A 19,774-nucleotide genomic window follows, 5' to 3' on the forward strand; every position below is an offset into this window, starting at 1 on the left:
AGGCCAAACAAATACCAGCAAACCTGTTAGATCACAGCCACAGAAGAGAAGTTTTCTTGTGGGTTTTTTTTTGGTATGATCTGTAATCTGGCTGAACCTAGAAGTAGATTGATAACATCAGTCTCAGAAGGAAACTTGGAGGCATAAATGCCTCTGCTCTCAGGTGGCCACCTTTGTTGTCTTCTAGTCAAAGCTAACTGGTGTTCAGTGCAGGTGGTCTGCTGGGTGGATTGGTAACTCTTAGCCATTCTCCTTTTCAGACATTATGATCTTAACCAGTTGCTGGAGCCTCGAAGTATAACAGCAGATCCTTTGGACTACCGTCTAAGCTGGCACCTATGGGAGATGCTGAGAGCTCTGAACTACACTCATCTCTCAGAGCAGTGTGAGGGTGTGCTGCAGGCCAGTTACGCTGGCCAACTGGAAAGTGAGGGGCTCTGGGAGTGGGCCATCTTTGTCCTCCTGCACATAGAAAACTCAAGGTGAGTGGGAAGCCATCAAACCCACTGGATTTATTTTACACTGCAGAGTAGAGCCAAAGGAATCAGTCTGTTAGGGTTAAATTCAGCAAGTGTTTAGAATGTACATATTTTGGATCTAACTTTGTGATAAAACCTGAAGACAGTTCAACCCACAGCCCAGAGTGTCTGTATATTCATGTGAACAAGTTAGAAATGAAACTGCCTTTGATTGAGTACTAATTTTACTGTTTATCATAAGACCTCTTGGTAGTCTGAGAAGGGTGAAGAGATCTCTGGGAACTGCAGGGAAACTCTAGAAAGATTCAGAGAACCTGTAGAAATTGGAATATGAAATGATAAATGATTAAGTGGAAAGAAAAGAATATGCCCAGATAGGGAAACCCCTTTAACTTGGGCACAGATTCACTCGAGTGGCGTGTTTAGAATTACAACAGTACCCTCTTTATCCCCAGTTTTACTTTCCATGGTTTCGGTTAACTTGCAGTCAACCACAGTACAAAAATATTAAATGGAAAATTCCAAACTTGCACTGTCTGGCTGCATATGCTACCCACCACCTATTAGTCACTTAGTAGCTGTCTCAGTTATTGGACCAACTGTCGGCAGCATCACAGGTGCTTGTGTTCCAGTAACCTTTATTTTACTTAATAATGGTCCCAAAGCACGAGAGTGGTGATGAGTGTAATTTGGTATGCCAAAGAGGAGCCATAAAGTGCTGCTTTTAAGTGAAAAGGTGAAGACAGAACAATAAGATATTTTGAGAAAGGGTGAGACCACATTCACATAACTTATTATAGTATATTGTTATAATTCTTCTCTTTTGTAATTATTTATGTTAATCTTTTACTATGCCTAATTTATAAATTAAATTTTATCATAGGTATGTATGTACAGGAAAAAACTATATATATAGGGTTCAGTACTATGCACCATTGCTGCCATCCACTGGGGGCCTTGGAACACACCCCCCTCAGATAAGGGGAGGCTACTGTATGCAGAAGTAGTGTCACCCGAGGTGCCTCAGTGGATCCATGAGGTGATGCAATGGGCTGACAGGAGGGAGGATGGGCCCCTAACTCCTTTAGTGCTTATAATGAACCTAGGAGATAGACACTCTTACTTATTTTTTCAGATGAGCAACCCAAGAAGCAATAACTTTTGCTCAAAGTCACATAATCAGTAAATGGCAGAGGGAGGCTTCCAACTCAAAACACCCAGAGTCTATGCTCTTACTCATTATGCTGTGCTATCTGTAATGTATGGCGTGGAAAGAAGTTTGTTTTGTTGTTAGACTTGCCTAAATTCTGGATCCACCGTGTACTCACTTTGACCTGGGTTAAAGCTTACATTTGACTTTGGGTAAAGATATTCTCCAAGCCTCCGTTTTGTAATTTGTAAAATCATAGTATTAATCCCTATTCAGGGTGATCAAAGAGATTAAAGACGTAAAAGTATAATACATCTAGTATAGCCTTCCCTTTAAGGAATTTTGCTTTTCCCATTACCAGAAGCAAGATGACCCCAGAATTTCCCTATGAGTTAATTTAAACATATAGGGAATTTCACATGGTGAAAGGCAGGCTGATTGGGGGTGACTCATGATTCAGAAGGGGCTGTGGGGAAGCAGAGCTTGTTTCCCTGGGGGTGGCCAGGGAGAGGCAGTTGTGAGATTGGGAGCTCTTGGAAAGCCTAGGAGTTCAGAAAAGAATCTAAGAATAGTTTAGGGCTAAAATGTAAATGGCTAGTCTTTTTGCCCAGGCAGAAGAGGACTTTCCTTAAGGGATCTTGAGAGGAGAAAAGAGTGAATTTAGCCTAAATCTAGAAGTTGGAAAAAAAAATGAATTGGGAAGGCTGATGGCTTTGAAGGAAAAAATAAGGACCTGGAAGAGAGCTACAGCTACTTTGCTTATTTTGTGCTGAGACCATGTGGGAGACCAAGAAGGGAGAAGGTTAGAAATGAACTGCAGAGGACTGACTGCTTTGTGGAGTGTAGAATTCCCTATCCCAGTCCTGAATCTCCTATTACTAGAAAGGAAATAAAGGAGAGATCTTCACTAGGGAAAGCCTTTTCTGGGCAGTAGCAAGCTTCCCTAGAGTATTAGCTTTCAGACCTATTTCTTCCTATAGCATGCGTGAGAAGGCTGTTCGAGAGCTGCTTACCCGGCATTGCCAACTATTGGAGACCCCTGAATCTTGGGCTAAAGAGACTTTCCTGACCCAGAAGCTTTGTGTGCCTGCCGAGTGGATTCATGAAGCCAAAGCAGTGCGAGCACACGTGGAATCCAACAGGCACTTGGAGGCCCTCTATTTATTTAAAGCTGGTCACTGGAACCACTGCCACAAACTCATCGTCCGGCACTTAGCTTCTGGTGAGTGCTTCATTCTAAGGCTTGTGTGTCCTGGAATCACCCAGATTCTTCCACCCTCCGAACTCCATGACAAGTCAGGCCAGAGGTGATGCTCAGTATGGGATGTGGCAAACATGAATCAGGTCACGCTTTGTGAAAGCTCTCTCTGCAGGCGAGGCTTGGCCAGAATAAGGGGCTAGAGAGGCAGGAGTAGACGGCAGTGTTGTTATGTATCGTTCACCAGGAATATTCCTGATACGTGCTAATTATGTTAAGCTTTGTTAACTTAGGGAATTTTATTCAGCAACATCAAAAATGTCTGTCTGGGGAACTGAAGCCAGATATTCTTCACATTATTTTTAGTGAATTTCAAAATACCTACTTGAAATTTTCAAGTCTGATCCCAAATTATTTCCCCTTCTTTCATGTCTTGGATTTCTGCCATGTCCTTCCTTTGGGCACTTTTGGGAACCATATACTTATGCGAACATACTGCTCAATATTTTGTTCTTCAGATGCCATCATTAATGAGAACTATGACTACCTAAAGGGGTTCTTGGAAGACCTGGCACCTCCAGAGCGCAGCGGCCTAATTCAGGACTGGGAAACATCTGGCCTTGTTTACCTGGACTATATTCGGGTCCTTGACATGATCCACCATATACAACAGGTATTTGAGTTCCTTAAGCCACTGGCTGGTTTTCCTTTTCCCTGGCCCTTAAAGAGACCTCAAAAGGCCTGAGCAATGACTTGGAAAACTCACTAGCACCAGAGATGCAGAGACAGAACTGTCAGTGCAGGAGGGACATTTGGATGAGGCTAATTTGATGTGGCCATTTTGACTTGACAGCTGCATCAAAATTTAAAAATGCTTTTTTGTGTTTATTACTAAATAGTATGTACGATAGACGTTCTCGAAGTTTGTCTGTAGTCAGTTTCCTATTCTTGTCCAGCCCTAGTTTCAGTGAGAAACTATTGAAACACAATAAGGTCAGAGATTTGGTGAGGATAATTATTTCACACATTTGGTATGTTTTAAAATTGCAAGTATTACTGCATTTTTAGGCTTCATTAAAATGTCTTGAGGGTAGATGTTCATTGTTTACAGCACAAAAAACAAACTCATAAAGGTGTTCTAGCCCCTGTAAAGACTTATACCTTTTTTTTTTTTTCACTCCTGCCTTAACCCCTACCACTCTTAACCCACATTCCAGCCTTACCAGCCTGGCCCACTCACACTAAATTGCTTCTGTTTCCAACAAACCTTATTTTATTCCACCCTTCAACTTCACACTCATACTCATCCTTTATGACCACAGACCCTTTGAATTCTAAGGACCCCTGCTTATAATCCCCTGCTGTAAAAAACCTCTCCAGTTTTATCTTCTACTTTCCTCTTTATCTTGAATTTCACCCCATAAACTTCCTTTGTATTCCCACCTTGGGAGGGGTTTAGCTGTACTCTTTGCCTAGAAGGCTCGACCTTCCTCTTGTGGTTCAGGTCTCCACTTAGATAAAACCTTCCTCAAGGAACCCTTCCTGACCCCCAGCAGTCACCCAGCTTCTGCCTGTCACATCACCCTGTGTGAATATCTGCGTGGCTCGTTTCTTCAAGGGTTATTACTATCTGACATTATTTCTTTATTTTCAAGTTTTATGAGGCAAAGACCTTGTCTTATCTTGTTTACCATTTTTGAAAGTCAAGTTAAAGACTGGATTCCAGTGGATGAAATGGAAAGTACTTGTATAGACATTAACTGGTAGATTCTGCAAAGCCCCCCAAAAGTGGGTTCAATGAGAGATACTTCTTGAAAGGGTTAAGTTAGTCATTTGGAGGAGGAGGAAGAGGTGGGAGACTTAGTAGGCAGTTGGTTTAATGTCAGAGTTGGAGAGCAGGGGACTCACCAAAAGTCATATTTATGGAACAAGTAAGGACAGGATGCTGCTGGGAAATATTCAGAATGTAAATAATGAAAAGATACATTTTCTTTTTAGAAAGGCTACTCTGGCTACAGTATGATAGGAGAAAGGATATAGAGTGTATGACACTGAGGATGGTGATCAAGCTTTTAAGATATTTCAAGTGAGAAATAATGGTAACCGGAGCCAGGGCAATGGCCCTGGTAAAGGGAATAGAAGAGTGGAATGTTAGGCTAGAGATAAAGACTGAGGAATCATCAGCACATTGATTGTAATTGGAGCCATAGGAGTGGATCACAACACACAGAATGAGGCTAGACAGGGAGAAAAGGGCTGCAAACTTGGAGTCAGGAGATCTAAATTAAATGCTAGTTTGGGTTTTGCTTCTTACCAACGGTGCTCTTGAAAAAAATCACACCATTCCTCTGAACCCAGATTTATCTAGATTTTTAAAAAATTTTCACACAAGCACATGCTTATTGATTTTAGAGAGAAGGGAAGGGAGGGATAGAGAGGGGGAGAGAAATATCAATCAGTTGCCTCATGTATGTACCACAACCGAGGACTAAACCTACAACCTAGGTATATACTCTGACCAGGAATCAAACTGCAGCCTTTGGGTTTATGGGACAAGCTCCAACCTACTGAGCCATGCCAACCAGGGCTATCTAGATTTTTGGTGTCCTGTTAGAGCTTACTAGTAACATGGTGATCTCAAGACTTGCCTAATCCAAGGCTCTGTACACTATATTACTTTCCTGTTGTGTGTTACTGCTAACACCATGCCTTGTTCACAGCAGGTAGGCTGGATGGGGATGATATGGCACTGCCAGCCAGCTTCTTGGGTTTCCCTTCCCTCATCTCACTGTTGTTTCAGAGTTCTGCATAGTCAGTCTATGGATAAGATTGTGGTGAGGGAGCTCCTCTTGGCCTAATTGGTTTTGCTGCTTTTTTGTAGGTGGAGTGCTCAGGTTATGAGCTGGAACAGTTACAAACCAAAGTGACCTCACTGTGCAACCGGGTAGAGCAGATCCAGTGTTATAATGCCAAGGATCGCCTGGCTCAGTCAGGTAAGCCTCTAGCCTCTCCCTGCATTCTGCCTGCTTGCTCTTGTCTTTATGATTATTATACACACATACCCTGCACCCACACACACCCTGGTGTCTGCTCTTCCCCACCTTCCATCCTTGGTGTTCACTCCACTTTTTCTCTGCAGACATGGCCAAACGTGTAGCCAACCTGTTGCGGGTGGTACTGAGCCTTCAGCATGCCCCTGATGCAACCTCTGACTCAACACCAGATCCTCAGCAAGTCCCTTTGCGCCTATTGGCTCCTCACATTGGCCGGCTCCCCATGCCTGAGGACTATGCCTTGGAGGAACTGCGCAGCCTCACACAGTCCTACCTTCGAGAACTGACTCTTCAAGAACTGACTGTTGGGAGCCAGTGAGCCCCAGGCTCCTCCCATCACACTCACACGGTCATTCACACTCACCACACAGAGGTCTCCTGCATTGAGTTGATCAGCACTGTTAGCCATTCTCTGGGTTGACTGTGGAATCCACCCTCCCATCCTGCCGCCCCAGGAGTGTCCTGCAGTTGTTCAGGGCTTCCTTAATACAGAACATAGCATAAGGGCTTTTGGAACCCCAAAAAGAAGCCAAGTCTCTTTTTACCATCCTCAAGATCTTTTTTAAAATGGTCAACCAAGCGCCTTTGCTAGAATCCCCTCAAACCAGGGAATCCTTTTCTACCCTCAGCCATTCTGGATCTTGTGACCCTCCATGCCAGTCTACTGTCCTAACCCTACCCCAGCCCTTTGCTACTAGGACTCTTTAGGAGTGGGACAGATGATGGGACAAATCTATTGATCTAAGGCTGTACTTTCATAACAGATGAACTGTCTACAGAAGGAAGGAGAATCTGTCTCTCAAGTAGGTTGATGAGTTAACCCTGAGTTAAAGAGTCAAAAGAAGGTTGGATTGAGTTAGGAAGCAGAGCAGGGTCTTTCTGACTGTTCAGGGGAGAAGTGAATGCCTGCCATGGAGTGGTGGATCCTCAAGGCTTGTTTTTTCCTGCCTTGAATGTGCTATGAACACAGAACTTTCCCCACCACCGTGTGCAGGAGCCCTTGGTCACAGATCCATGTCTCTGGGAAGCTCCTGGAACTCAGTTTCATCCCTGGTTTTCAGTCATCTTGCTAGGTCCCCTGTCTGGATTTGCCTGAGAGTTTGGATAAAAGAGAATACTGTACACTAACAGATTCTAGCCCAAAGCATTTTCCACCCTCCATCTACAGTCCCAGAAGGTAAAGCCATCGCTGAGCCAGGATTCGGGGGCAGGCAGGGCCCCCCTTCGCAGCACTGCTGACACCTGTGGGAGCCCCAGGTAACGGCTTGAGGCAGGCAACATGGCTGCTCCTGGGGCTTTATGCATGAAGATTATGTAAAGGTTTTTATTAAAATATATATATATGAATAAATGATCTAGATTATTTTCCTCTTTTTCTGAGCTACTTTCTTAAAAAAATAAATAAAATGAAATGTTTATAGTATTCATGGTATTGGCTTTTTCCCTTTGTGTTTTTGAGACTTGTGGCCCCAAGGAGCTTTATGGGAGCTGTGTTTCATTTGCGGTCTAAAGGGAGATTGGCCATCAGATAGAGAACAGTTTGGTACTGAACTGGGATACAGACTAGATCAAAGGCTAGATTTATTAGGGCAAGTTTAAGGGTATGGGGGTGAGATTTTTTATTAATCCTGACTGTTGTACATACATTTATATGCTTGGATTCCCAGTGGGGGATAGGGGTGGGGCCTCAAGTTGTCCAGTGGCATATATCTAACTTTCAAAGCCTCCTTGCTCTTCTCCTGGGAGTGGAGGGAGGAGGTGTTTTCAAATCTTGGGTCACACTCCACCTTTCTTATTCTCAGTTTTCATTGTGTAAGAGGGAATAATGATCTCTGATGTTGTTTCTTCACAGGGCTGTTTTGGGAGAAATCAGATGAGACTTACGAATACTATTTAAGTATTTTGGTTTAGTTTGGTTGTATGAATGCAAATGGTAGAGCAGAAAGAGCAATTACAAACATTTACACACCTAATGACAGACTAGCAAAACATATGAGTCAAAAAATGACAGAACTGAAGAAAGAAATAGCTCTACAATAATAGTTGAAGACTGTAATACCCCACTCAGTAATGGATAGAACAACCAAACAGAAGATAAATAAGGAAATAGAGAACAATAAACTATTACAGACCTATACAGAATACCCAAAAACACCATAAATTTTTTTCAAGTGCACATGGGACATTGTCCAGGTTACCTATATGTTAGGCCACAAATGAAGTCTCAGTAGATTTTAAAGAGGTAATTATACAAAGCATCATTTCTGACCACAACTGGATAAAGTGAGAAATCCAACAGAAATAAAACTGGAAAATTCACAAGGGAAATAAATACATAAAGAACAAACAAACAAAAGCAACATACCAAAATGTATGGAACACAAAGTGGTATTAAAGGAGAAATTTAGAGGTATGAGTGTTTACGTTGAAGAACAAGCCCTGGCTGGGTAGCTCAGTTGGCTGGAGTGTCATCCCATTGTGCCAAGGTTGCAGGTTCAATCAGTCCCTGGGCAGGGCACATACAGATATCAACCAGTGAAAGCATAAATAAGTGGAACCACGAATTGATAACTTCTCTCTCTTTCAAATCAAATAAAATTCTTTTTAAAAAGAATGAGCTCAAATCCACAATTTAACAACTTCAGGAACTAGAAGAAGAAGGACAAACTAAACCTGAAGCTAGCAGAAGGTAGGAAATGATAAAGATTAGAACAGAGATACATGAAAGAGAAGAGCAAACCAATCGGGAAAATTAATGAAACCAAAATTTGGTCCTTTGAAAAGATCAATAAAATTGGCAAAAGTGTTGACTAGATGATCTAAAATACTCATTTCTAAAATCAGAAAGTGGGGGATTTTCTACTGATAATGCAGGAATAAAAAGGATTATAACCCTGGCCGCTGTGATTCAGTTGGTTGGAGAGTCATCCAGTAACCAAAAGGTTGCAGGTTTGATTCCCAGTCAGGCACATGCCTAGGTTGTGGTTGAATCCCCAGTTCGGGCATGTATGGGAGGCAACCCCTTCGTGCTTCTCTTTTGCATTGATGTTTCCCTCTCTCCCTAGGAACAATGAAAAATGTCCTTGTGTGAGAAAAAAATAATTATTTTTTATTTAAAGTATATTTTACTGATTATGTTATTACAGTTGTGCCAATTTTCCCCCTTTGCCTCCCTCCACCTAGTACCCCCCTTTCCTCCAGCGATCTACCCCCATTAATTCATATCCATGGTTATGCATGGAAGTTCTTTGGCTTCTCCATTGCCTACACTGTTCTTAAGAGCCCCTGTCTATTCTGTGCCTACCTAATTATGCTTCTAAATCCCCATGACTTTTCCTCCATTCTTCCCCTTCTCCCTCCCAACTGATAACCCTCCAAATGATCTCCATATCTGTGATTCAGTTGCTGTTGTAGTTTGTTTTTTAGATTCAGTTTTTTATATAGTTGTGATCGTCTTTTCATAGTTTTGATCTATTTCTTAAATAAGTCCCTTTAACATATCATATAAGGGCTTGTTGATTATGAACTCCTTTAGCTTTACCTTGTCTAGGAAGCACTTTATCTTCCAATTCTAAATGGTAGCTTTGCTGGGCAGAGTAATCTTGGTTGTCGGTCCGTGCTTTTCATCACTTTGAATACTTCTTGCCAGTCCCTTCTTGGCTGCCAAGTGTCTTTTGAGAAATCAGCTGATAGTCTTATGGGAACTCCTTTGTAGGTAACTCTTTGCCTTTCTGTTGCTGCTTCTAAGATTTTCTCTTTATCTTTAAACTTTTGCATATTCATTATGATGTGTCTTGGAGTGGGCCTCTTTGCATCCATCTTGTTTGGGACTCTCTGTGCTTCCTAGACTTGTATGTCTATTTCCTTCGCCAAATCAGGGAAAATTTCTTTCATTATATTTTCAAATAAATTTTCAATTTCTTGCTCTTTCTCTTCTTATGGCATTCCTACGATTCAGATGTTGGCCCCTTTGGAGATGTCCCAGAGTCGTCTTAAACTCTCCTTGTGTTTTTGAATTGTTTCTTCATTTTGTTCTGGTTGAATGTTTGTTTCTTTCTTACATTCCAAATCATTGATTTGAATCCCAGCTTCCTTCCCTTTACTGTTGGTTTCCTGTGGATTTTTCTTTATTTCCTTTAGTAGAGCCTTCATTTCTTCCTTATGCTCTTGCCATATTCAGTGAGATCTTTGAGCATTCTGACTACCAGTGTTTAGAACTCAGTGTCTGACAGGTTGACTATCTACATCACTTAGTTCTATTTCTGGTGTTCTGTTCTGTCCCTTCATTTGGGCCATATTTCTTTCTCTCCTGATTTTGGAAGTGTACTGTGTACTAGGTAGAGCTGCTTTGATTGCGTTTTAGCGCACCTGTTAAGTTGTATCAGGCAGAGCCTTGGGTATTCACCAGGGTGGGGGCAACCATAGCTTCATGTGCGGGGAGGGGTCAAAGAGGGAACAGTACTGCTGCTGGCTGACTTCTGGGGGCTTGCCTGGCTCTCACCCCACATGCTAGAATGCAAGGATAGTTCAACATGGAAGTTATAATACACCACATTAACAATAAAAGAAATGAACATGATCATCTAATTGATGTAGTGAATAAAAGCTTTTGGTAAAATTCAGCATTTTTTCCTGATAAAAAGCATTCAACAAACTAGGAATAGGAGGAAACTACTTCAACATAATAAAAGCCAGATACGAGAAAATAGTAACAACCAATTATACTCAGTGGTAAAGAAGTGAAAGCATTTTCTCTAAGATCAGGATCAAGGCAAAAATGTCTGCTTTCATCACTTCTATTCAACATACAGTAGTGGAAGGTCTAGCCAGGGCAGTTACACAAGGAAGACAAAACATCCAAATTGGAGAGGAAGAAGTAAAATTATGTTTATAGATAATATAATCTTACAGGTAGAAAGCTCTAAAGGTTCCTTAAAAACAACAAAATCCTACTGTTAGAACTAATAGATGACTTGAGCAAAGTAGCAGGATACAAAATTACACAACTCAGTTGCATTTCTATATGCTAACAATGAAAAGGAAATTAGGAAAACAATTCCATTCACAATAGCATCAAAAAAGAATAAAATACTCAAACCTAACCAAGGAGTCAGAAGACAGGTACACTGGAAACTGTAGAACAGTAAAGATGACACAAATGGAAGACCTGCTGGAGAACTGGAATACTTAGGATCAAGGTGTCCATACCGTCCAAAGCAACCTACAGATTTAAGGCAATCCCTAACAAAATCTCAGCAGCAGGGTTTTGGGCGAGGGGGTTGTTTGTTTGTTTTTTCAGAAACAGAAAAACTCACCCTAATACTCATATGGAATCTCATGGGATCCCAAAGAGCCAAAACCATTTTGAAAAAGAACAATGAGGGAGGACTCACTGACATACAGACAAATACGTAGACTAGAAATAGAATAGAGAACTCAGTAATAAACCTTTACATACTTGTCAAGTGATTTTTGACAAGCATTCCAAGACCATTCAATGGGAAAGGACAGTCTTTTCAACAAATGGTGGGAACACTGGAATCTGCATGCAAAGAAATGGAGTCGGACCATTACCTAACACCATATACAAAAATTTAGTCAAAATAGATCAGACTTAAATGTAAGGCCTAAAACTATAAAACACTCAAAAGAAAATATAGGGCAAAAGGTTCATGACATTAGATTTGGCAATGATTTCTTAGATACAACACCAAAGGTGCAGGCAACAAAAGAAAAGATACACAAATTGGACTAGAAAATTTTTAGTTCATCAAAAGTTGAGTAAAGGCAACCCAGAGAATTGAAGAAAATATATAGAAAGTTTGTATCTGATAAGGAGTTAATACCTAGAATATATAAAGAAGTCTTAGAACTGAACAACAAAAACCCAAATAAAAAACAAAGGGTATGAGCAGACATTTCTATAAAGAAGATATAAAAAGGGCCAATAAGCACATGAAAATATGCTTGATATCACTAGTCATTAGGGAAATGCAAATCAAAACTCGATACCATCTTACACCCATTAAGATGACTGCTATCAAAAATTCAAAACTAGCCCTGGCTGGTGTGGCTCAGTGGATTGAGTGCCAGCCTGTGAACTGAAAGGTTGCCAGTTCGATTCCTGGTCAGGGTACATGCCTGGGTTGCGGCCAGTTCCCTGGTTGGGGACATGCAGGAATCAACCAATCAATGTATCTCGCACATCGATGTTTCTCTTTCTCCCTCACTTCCCCTCTTTATTAAAATAAATAAAATCTTTTAAAAAAGGAAGGAAATTCTGACAAATGCTACAACATGGATGAACCTTAAGGACATTATGCAAAGGGAAATGAGCCAGTCACAAAAAGACAAATACTGTATGAGGTATGTAATCAAAATCATAGAGATAGCCTTGACTGCGTCAGGTGTGGTCCAGTGGGTTGGCCATTGTCCTGCGACCTGAAACCAACTGATGTTTCTCACACTGGAGTTTCTCTTCCTCTCTCCCTCCCCTCCCCTCTTAAAAAAAAAAAAATCCACCCTGACCGGTGTAATACAGTTGGTTAAGCCAAACTGAAAGGTCATTGTTTCAACACTCAGGGCACACGCCTGGATTGCAGGCCAGTCCCCTGTTGGGGCACATGCAAGAGGCAACCAATTGATGTTTCTCTTCTCACACATCAATGTTTTCCTCTCTCCCTACCTTTCCTCTCTCTAAGAATACATAAAATCTTTAAAAATAATTTTTTTATTTCCATGGCTCATTTACTTAAAAAATAAAAGAATTCTAAAAAATCATAGAGATAGCAGAATGTTGCCAGGGCTGGGGGCTTGTGAAGCTAAATCTGTATTCCTGAAGATACTCTAACTCATGGTAGTGCAAATACTATTGATAGTTACTGTGTATCGGGCACCACACTGGGTGCTTGCTGTTCTTGGGTGGTCGCAGTTAATTCTTACAACTTTTGAAGTGAGGACTGTTAATCCTGTTACTATACTGTTTGAGAAAACTGAAACCCAGGTGTTTCAGTGTCTTGCCTAGGCACTTGTAAGACAGCTCTTAAACCAGAGCTAAAAGTGACTCTAAAGTCTGTGTTTTCCCTGATACCCAATATGGCCCATGGGTGTTGGGCATGGGAGAACTCTAAAGCTGACATTGGCATGGCTGTGGGCTGCATTTTCTGCTTTCTGTTGCCTCCAGGAGCAGCACATGGCTCAGCACCACTCCCAGCAGGAACAGAGAGCTTCTTTGGACAGATGTGTTCAGTCCCTCCCTGGGTGACAGTTACCACTCATAGGATTTGGCCCCTAGCACCTTTAAGCCCCCATGTCCTATAGGTCCTGAACCTGGCATCCCTCTACCCTCCAACCCTTTCATGCTGGGCCTGAGTGGAGCATGGGTGCTGCCTTAGAGAAGTTGAATAATTCAGGTCCCAGTGACTTGAGGTGTCAGTTTCAGTTGCTCTATTCCCTTGGGCACAGATGTAATTAAGCTAATGAAAAGGGCCAAGAGGAGAGGTGTGCTGTTCTGTGCCTCGGAGGGCTCAGGACTGATGAAGTCCCTGCCCCTGTCCTGCTGAAGATGCACCAGGTATGGGGAATGAAGGCAGGAAGTTGCGGGGGAGGCAGTGCTGAGATAGAGGAGAAAAGGAGAGTGGAAGGAGGAAGATCAGCGTTAGGGAAGTCAAGAAAGAGTTACAGAGAAATAGGAGGAAACAGAGGTGGAGTGGGAGGTAAAGAGGGAGGGGGCCAGAGGAAAGAACAGAGGCAGAGGCCAGATGAGGCAAGGACTAGCAAAGAAGAAACAACAGAAGCAAAGGACCAAGCACTAAAATCCAAGGGCAGACACAAAAGGGAGAGTCAGATAAACCAGATGGGCAGCAGAGCTCCCTGCTGGGAGGCTCCAGCGACCCAGCAAAGATCTGTATTACTTCCTACTTCCAGGTATTGTCTGCACCATCCTTGCCAGCAGGCCCTGCCGCTGCCCTAGGTCAGGCCAGAAGTCTCACAACCAGAAACCTGCCCTGCAGGACCATGGGGCCTAGGAGCTGCCTTCTCGGCCTTGGCTTCTCTATCTCCAGACTGGGCCTTCTGCTCCTGCTCCCACTCCTTCCAGGTATGAAGCTCAATAAACCAGGCCCGGACTCTCCAGGTGTTGCTGCCGTTCTTGTCCTCCCCAAATCTCTCTCCACATGCACTCTCTTCATTTCTCTCTTCAGTACCTGTGCTGGAGAACAAGCTATCTGGGGAGTGTGCAGGAGGGGGTGCATGAAAGGGTGAGAGGAAATTTGCCTGATGGACTGGGGTGGTGAGAGGGGAGCTCCCAGAGATAGGACTGGAAAAATGAGGGGGGCAGAAGATAGAAGGCCTTGAATGCCAAGCTGAGTTGGGACTTTATCCAGCAGGCAAGGAGGAGCCACTGAATGGCTTTAAGCATCCCTGGCCTGGTCAGATGTGCCTGTTGAAAAGCTTGATCTCTCATTAGTGTGGAGGGTAGCTGGAGAGGCTGAGGCTGAGCCTGAGGCAATGGGGAGCAGTGAGGAGGCTGTGGCTGCTGTGGTTCGTAAGAGGGAGGATGAGGCCTGAGCCAGAGAGGAGATCAAACATGGGAGAGGTGGTCAGCAGTAAGACTGACAGGATTTGGGTTTTGGTTGGTTTGCAGGGGTAATTGGCAAGAGGAGGGAGGGCTAATTCTCAGATTTCCAGCTGAAGTCACTGAGGGTGCTGTTTGCTGAGATGGGGGAACACCAAATAAGGCACAGACTTCAGAACATGGGGGCAGCAAATAAGTGTCTATTTTGGACCTAAATGTTTCAGGTGCCTATAGATGTTCAAGAGTGGACTACTGGATCTGGAGCTCAGGAGAATGGAGGAGAAGGAGATGAGAGCCAAGGACAGGATTCTGGGAAGCAATACTTAAGTCAGGGACTGAGGACAATATAATGTCACAAAAGCCTAGGGAAGGGTGTTTTCAGGAGGGACTGGCCCACAGTGTCAGATGCTTTTAAGAAATGAAATGCTGTGCAGCTGGAGGGGTGGAGGCAGGTTTGAGAGACTGGAGCAGGGTGGGGCAATGGAGTTCAGACACCTGGGTGAGAGCTGGGACTCTTGAATGGCCTGTTTGGGCCCCTATAGAATTTGTGGCAGGGCAGGCCAAATCCAAGTCCTTGGGAAGGGAAAGGTAGGGAAGATACCCATCAGCCTTGCTTCAGAAGGTAGTACAAATTCACCCCACCTACCTCACCTCATTTATCCCTGGAGGCAGGCTAGGGAAGAACTTGAGTCTCGGCCTAAGGAACAGAGGGCTGCCTTCAGGAGGACCAGTTAGATGGCTGTGAGACAGTGGGCAGGCGAGGGCCCTGGCCTTGTGGGGGTGCTGGGGGTGGGCAGCAGCTCCTGGACTAGGGTGAACCTTCCTACTGGTCTCCTAGAGTGCTTGGGAGCTGAGGGCAGGCTGGCTTACAAGCTGTTCCGTGACCTCTTCTCAAACTACACAAGTGCCCTGAGACCTGTGGCGGACACAGACCAGGCTCTGAACGTGACCCTGGAGGTGACCTTGTCCCAGATCATCGACATGGTACGTTGTTGTGGTTGTACAACTGTGGAGTGTGCTGGTGACAGTGTCAAGGAATTTGGGGGTGGGAGACGGGCATTATTCACCAAACGCTTCTTTTCTGGAAACGTTAACAATAACAGCTACTGACTTGGACACTGCTGGGTGCCCATGGTGTACCCCACACTTGGCACACTGGAACCCCTGCCCAGCAGGGGTCAGCACCCCTGTAACTGCTAAGGAAACTGAGGCCCAGAGAAGAGAGGACCTGCCAAGGTCACAGCAAGGCCTGAGTGGCAACTGGACTATAGGGCAAGGTGGGTTTGAGGGTACTGACAGAGCTCTGTAGGTGAGTTCACACACAGGGGAGGATATGCATGTACATGTGTCCACATCTGTGCCCACTCCCTGCCCTCAACTAGGATGAGCGCAACCAGGTGCTGACCCTGTACCTGTGGATCCGACAGGAGTGGACAGATGCCCACCTACGATGGGACCCTGATGACTATGGCGGCCTGGATGCCATCCGCATCCCCAGCAGCCTTGTGTGGCGGCCAGACATCGTACTCTACAACAAGTACTGTCTGCCTGGGCCCCTCCCCTCACCTTGCCCTCCCTAGAGTTGCCCTTGACTCTGGGTATGCACTTACCCCCACCCGCCATGGAACCAGTTGCTATGCTGCCCTGGAAGCTGTCCCCCAGGACCTTTCTGATCTGGCAGGAAGGCGATGGTGGTGTTGGCTACTGGCACAGTACGGCTCCTGGCAAGGGCCTGCTGGGGGCCAGCCCCTTCACAGGCCCCCCATGCACCGCCACCTTAGGCTATCCCAAGGCAACCCAGGCAGAATGTCTCCTGGGAGCCCACTCTGCAGTCCAGGGCCAGTTCTGTGTCTCACAGAGAAGTTTCTGGGGCACAAGTGTCCCTTTATGGCACGCTCCACCCTTCCAGGCTGGCTCTGAGTCTCAGGGCTCCCCAAAGGCCTGCCTAGGGTCTTCTGGAGCATCCCCTTATGCCGCCTACGCAATTCTGTTTCCCAGACAACACACGGCTCTGCATATTTTCCCAGGGGCCCCTCTACACTCTAAGCAGAAGACACCCGGGGGAAATCACTATGCCCCCATGTGCCAACTTTTGGAGAGGGCTTTTTATGCTGCCCAGGGCTAGATCCGTATGCTTTCTGGGCCCTTCGGCCACTGCCCCTTCTAGGCCTCCAAGAGCACAGAGGGCCCTCCCAGGGCACACTCCACCCTCCCCGCGGAGACACTGTGGCTTTGGGCCCCTGTAGCCACAGAGCCCCACCTGTCCTGGAGTGGCCTCGGGCTGCTGCCTCAGGGAGTCCCACCTTCCCGCAGGGCAGACGCGCAGCCCCCAGCCTCGGCCAGCACCAACGTAGTTCTGCGACGCGACGGTGCTGTGCGCTGGGACGCGCCGGCCATCACGCGCAGCTCGTGCCGTGTGGACGTGTCGGCCTTCCCGTTTGACTCGCAGCGCTGCAGCCTGACGTTCGGCTCGTGGACACACGGCGGGCACCAGCTGGACGTGCGGCCGCGCGGCGACCATGCCAGCCTGGCCGACTTCGTGGAAAACGTGGAGTGGCGCGTGCTGGGCATGCCAGCGAGGCGGCGCGTGCTCACCTACGGCTGCTGCTCGGAGCCCTATCCGGACGTGACTTTCACGCTGCTGCTCCGCCGCCGCGCCGCTGCATATGTGTGCAACCTGCTGCTGCCCTGCGTGCTAATCTCCCTGCTCGCACCGCTCGCCTTCCACCTGCCTGCTGACTCCGGCGAAAAGGTGTCGCTCGGCGTCACTGTGCTGCTGTCTCTCACTGTCTTCCAGCTGCTCCTGGCGGAGAGCATGCCACCGGCCGAGAGCGTGCCGCTCATCGGTGAGTGGGTGAGGGACTGGACGGGGGTGGGGTGAGGGTGGGGGGCTAAGGGGTCTTGGGGGAGAGCCTATCCCACCCCACCCCACCCCCAGAGACTGGCAGCCACCCTACCCAGTCTGATGTGTGCCGGTCCCCACAAATGCAGAAGCGAGGCCTGGGTCCCCAGAGTGGTTCCTGCTTCAGTGTGTACGGGAGCTGCCTGAGAGAAAGCCTCATTCTGAGACTGCAGGGAAGGAGTAGGCCCTTCTAGGAAGGACACTCTTCCCTTACTGGAAGGACGGGGGAAAGGTCTTTTCTCAAGGAAATGATGGAAGGAGGTCACTGTCCCCAGGGTCATAATTATAGGCACAATGTATTGAGTACTCAACTGTGTGCCAGGCACCCCTAAGCCCTTGACGTTTATTAACTCAGGGAAGCATTACAACACACTTAGGAGGTAGGTTCTGTCCTAACCCCAGTTACTGACAGGGTCAGTCGCTGGCTCCTTGCCATGGCATACTGTCTGAGAGGATGACTTGTGGGGAAATGCAGCCTCCAGCAGTGAGGGGAAAAATTAGTGAATTGGTATTGGGTTAGCCAAAATGTCCGTTACGTTTGTTTGTTTGTTTTTTGTAAAATAAAAGACACGTTTCATTTTCACCAATAACTTTATTGATTTGGATATTTTGAGTATGTGGGCTATCTCCTTCAATTGGCTTCTAGAGGGTAGAATCCAGGGCTGCTGCTAAACATCTTCCAATGCATAAGACAGCCCCCAAGCAAAGAATTATTTAGCCAAAATGTCAATAGTACCAAGATACTTTGCAAACCACTTTTGACACATTCCATCAGTCACAGCACCTTCTCCATACACTGCACAGATCTTTTTTGCATTTCAGTTGCATTTTTACCTTTCTTGAAATAATAAAACATAATACATTGGAAATGTTGTGTATTCTCTTCCATCTTCAATATTAAAATGGGTGCACAGAAATTCACCAAGTTTGATGTTTTTTTAAATGCACACTGATATGACAGTTGTCACAACACAATCTAACAAAATTGTTTCTAATGAAATTAAAGACAACTAAGCACTATTAGAAACATCATGTGGACAAAAACATAACAGACTTTTTGGCCAACCAATAGCTTCTGAGAACCCACTTGTGGGAGTGCAGACAGGGGAGACCTTGGCCCTTACCACCTTCTCCTTTCATCCACTGGGCTTGGAGGGTCCCGAGGGCCTCATGGTGGGTTCCTATTTATGCTGAGGTGGCTGGGAAGCTCAGGCCCTCTGAGTTCTTCTCTCCGGCCCCAGCTCACTCTGTCTCTTGCAGGGAAGTACTACATGGCCACCATGACCATGGTCACCTTCTCCACGGCGCTCACTATCCTTATCATGAACTTGCATTACTGTGGTCCCAGTGCCCGCCCAGTGCCGGCCTGGGCTCAGGCTTTCCTACTGGGACACCTGGCACGGGGCCTGTGTGTGCGGGAACGAGGGGAGCCCTGTGGGCAGTCTAGACGGCCTGAGCCACCTCCCAGCCCCCAGCCTCCTGCTGGCCCGCCAGCAGGCCCTTGCCATGAGCCCCGGTGTCTCTGCCACCAGGAAGCCCTGCTGCGCCACGTAGCCACCATTGCCAACACCTTCCGCAGCCACCGGGCTGCCCAGCACCGCCATGAGGACTGGAAACGCCTGGCCCGTGTGATGGACCGCTTCTTCCTGGGCATTTTCTTCTCCATGGCCCTGGTCATGAGCCTCCTGGTGCTGGTGCAGGCCCTGTGAGTCCCGGGAGTCTGCTGCGGCCACAGCAAGTCCAGGCAGGGATGGAAAGGCCAGGCGGTTGGTGGTCCTCAGATGGGCCACCCAGTCTCTCCCCACTGTGCCTACAAGCATGGGACACCCGTTCCCAGGATTAGCTCTGCTGACTTCACAGACCGTGAGGGAGCACGTGTTGCCTGTGTGTCCTGATCTCTAAGGAAAATACAGGGCTTGCTGCTCCCCTGATTCCCTGCAGAGGAGGAACTCTAAGAAGGGTCCAGATCAAAGTGCAGTCCTGGGGGACGATTGAACTTCCATGATGAGTGTTAGAGCTTTCAGTAGGGAGAACACAGAACTGCCACATGTCCTGCCTTATCTTCCTTCCTCAGTGGCTGCTGTTATACATACTGGGTCTTGCCTGCCCCTTCCTCAGGGCTCAGGGAAGGGGACTGGGGATTCAGATTCATGGTCTAGTTTCCAGAGCAGGAGGTAACACAAGGATCTGGCCCCAAAGCCCCAACTCAATCATTAAGTAAGTGTGTGCCTGGCACTTTCTCAATGTCCTGTCTTCCCTTCAGGGCCTGTGGTGGTGGGAGATAGGGATCCAGGTTTGTCTCTCTAGAAACAGGAACCTTAGGGCTCATGGATTAGAACAGGAATTACATCTTTACTCACAAGAAAATGATGGATTCGGCCAAGACCCTGGAGGGCACCTTAAGCTCTCTGCTCCAT

General features: G+C 46.1%; 2 protein-coding genes across 5 annotated transcripts in view; both read left to right on the top strand.

Annotated features, from left to right (window-relative positions):
* NUP98 (nucleoporin 98 and 96 precursor) overlaps positions 1-7,303 on the top strand; it is a 107,104-nt gene extending 99,801 nt beyond the window's left edge. For all 4 annotated transcript variants that reach the window (XM_045817787.1, XM_045817789.1, XM_045817788.1 and 1 more), the window contains 5 exons: positions 261-482; positions 2,610-2,851; positions 3,346-3,500; positions 5,709-5,820; positions 5,967-7,303. In XM_045817787.1, coding sequence (XP_045673743.1) covers positions 261-482; positions 2,610-2,851; positions 3,346-3,500; positions 5,709-5,820; positions 5,967-6,199 — 964 coding nt within the window. In that variant the 3' untranslated portion in view covers positions 6,200-7,303. The remainder of the gene's footprint in view (positions 1-260; positions 483-2,609; positions 2,852-3,345; positions 3,501-5,708; positions 5,821-5,966) is intronic.
* A 6,593-nt stretch (positions 7,304-13,896) lies between these two features.
* CHRNA10 (cholinergic receptor nicotinic alpha 10 subunit) lies at positions 13,897-19,075 on the top strand. The gene is made up of 5 exons (XM_045817809.1): positions 13,897-13,978; positions 15,294-15,439; positions 15,838-15,992; positions 16,769-17,301; positions 18,618-19,075. The coding sequence occupies exons 1-5, from the start codon at positions 13,897-13,899 to the stop codon at positions 19,064-19,066; spliced, it is 1,365 nt and encodes a 454-aa protein (XP_045673765.1). The 3' UTR covers positions 19,067-19,075.
* The last annotated feature ends 699 nt before the right edge of the window (positions 19,076-19,774 follow it).

This window comes from Phyllostomus hastatus, unplaced genomic scaffold, assembly GCF_019186645.2.
Source record: "Phyllostomus hastatus isolate PE091 unplaced genomic scaffold, TTU_PhHast_1.1 phas_scaffold_317, whole genome shotgun sequence".
Taxonomy (NCBI): Eukaryota; Metazoa; Chordata; class Mammalia; order Chiroptera; family Phyllostomidae; genus Phyllostomus; species Phyllostomus hastatus.

Excerpts from the sequence above, each read along its gene's own strand:
- CHRNA10 (XM_045817809.1), top strand. The coding sequence starts at position 13,897 with ATGGGGCCTAGGAGCTGCCTTCTCGGCCTTGGCTTCTCTATCTCCAGA. Across the intron at positions 13,979-15,293 it reads CCTGCTCCCACTCCTTCCAG|AGTGCTTGGGAGCTGAGGGC; the intron begins GTATGAAGCTCA and ends CTGGTCTCCTAG. Across the intron at positions 17,302-18,617 it reads CGAGAGCGTGCCGCTCATCG|GGAAGTACTACATGGCCACC; the intron begins GTGAGTGGGTGA and ends TGTCTCTTGCAG.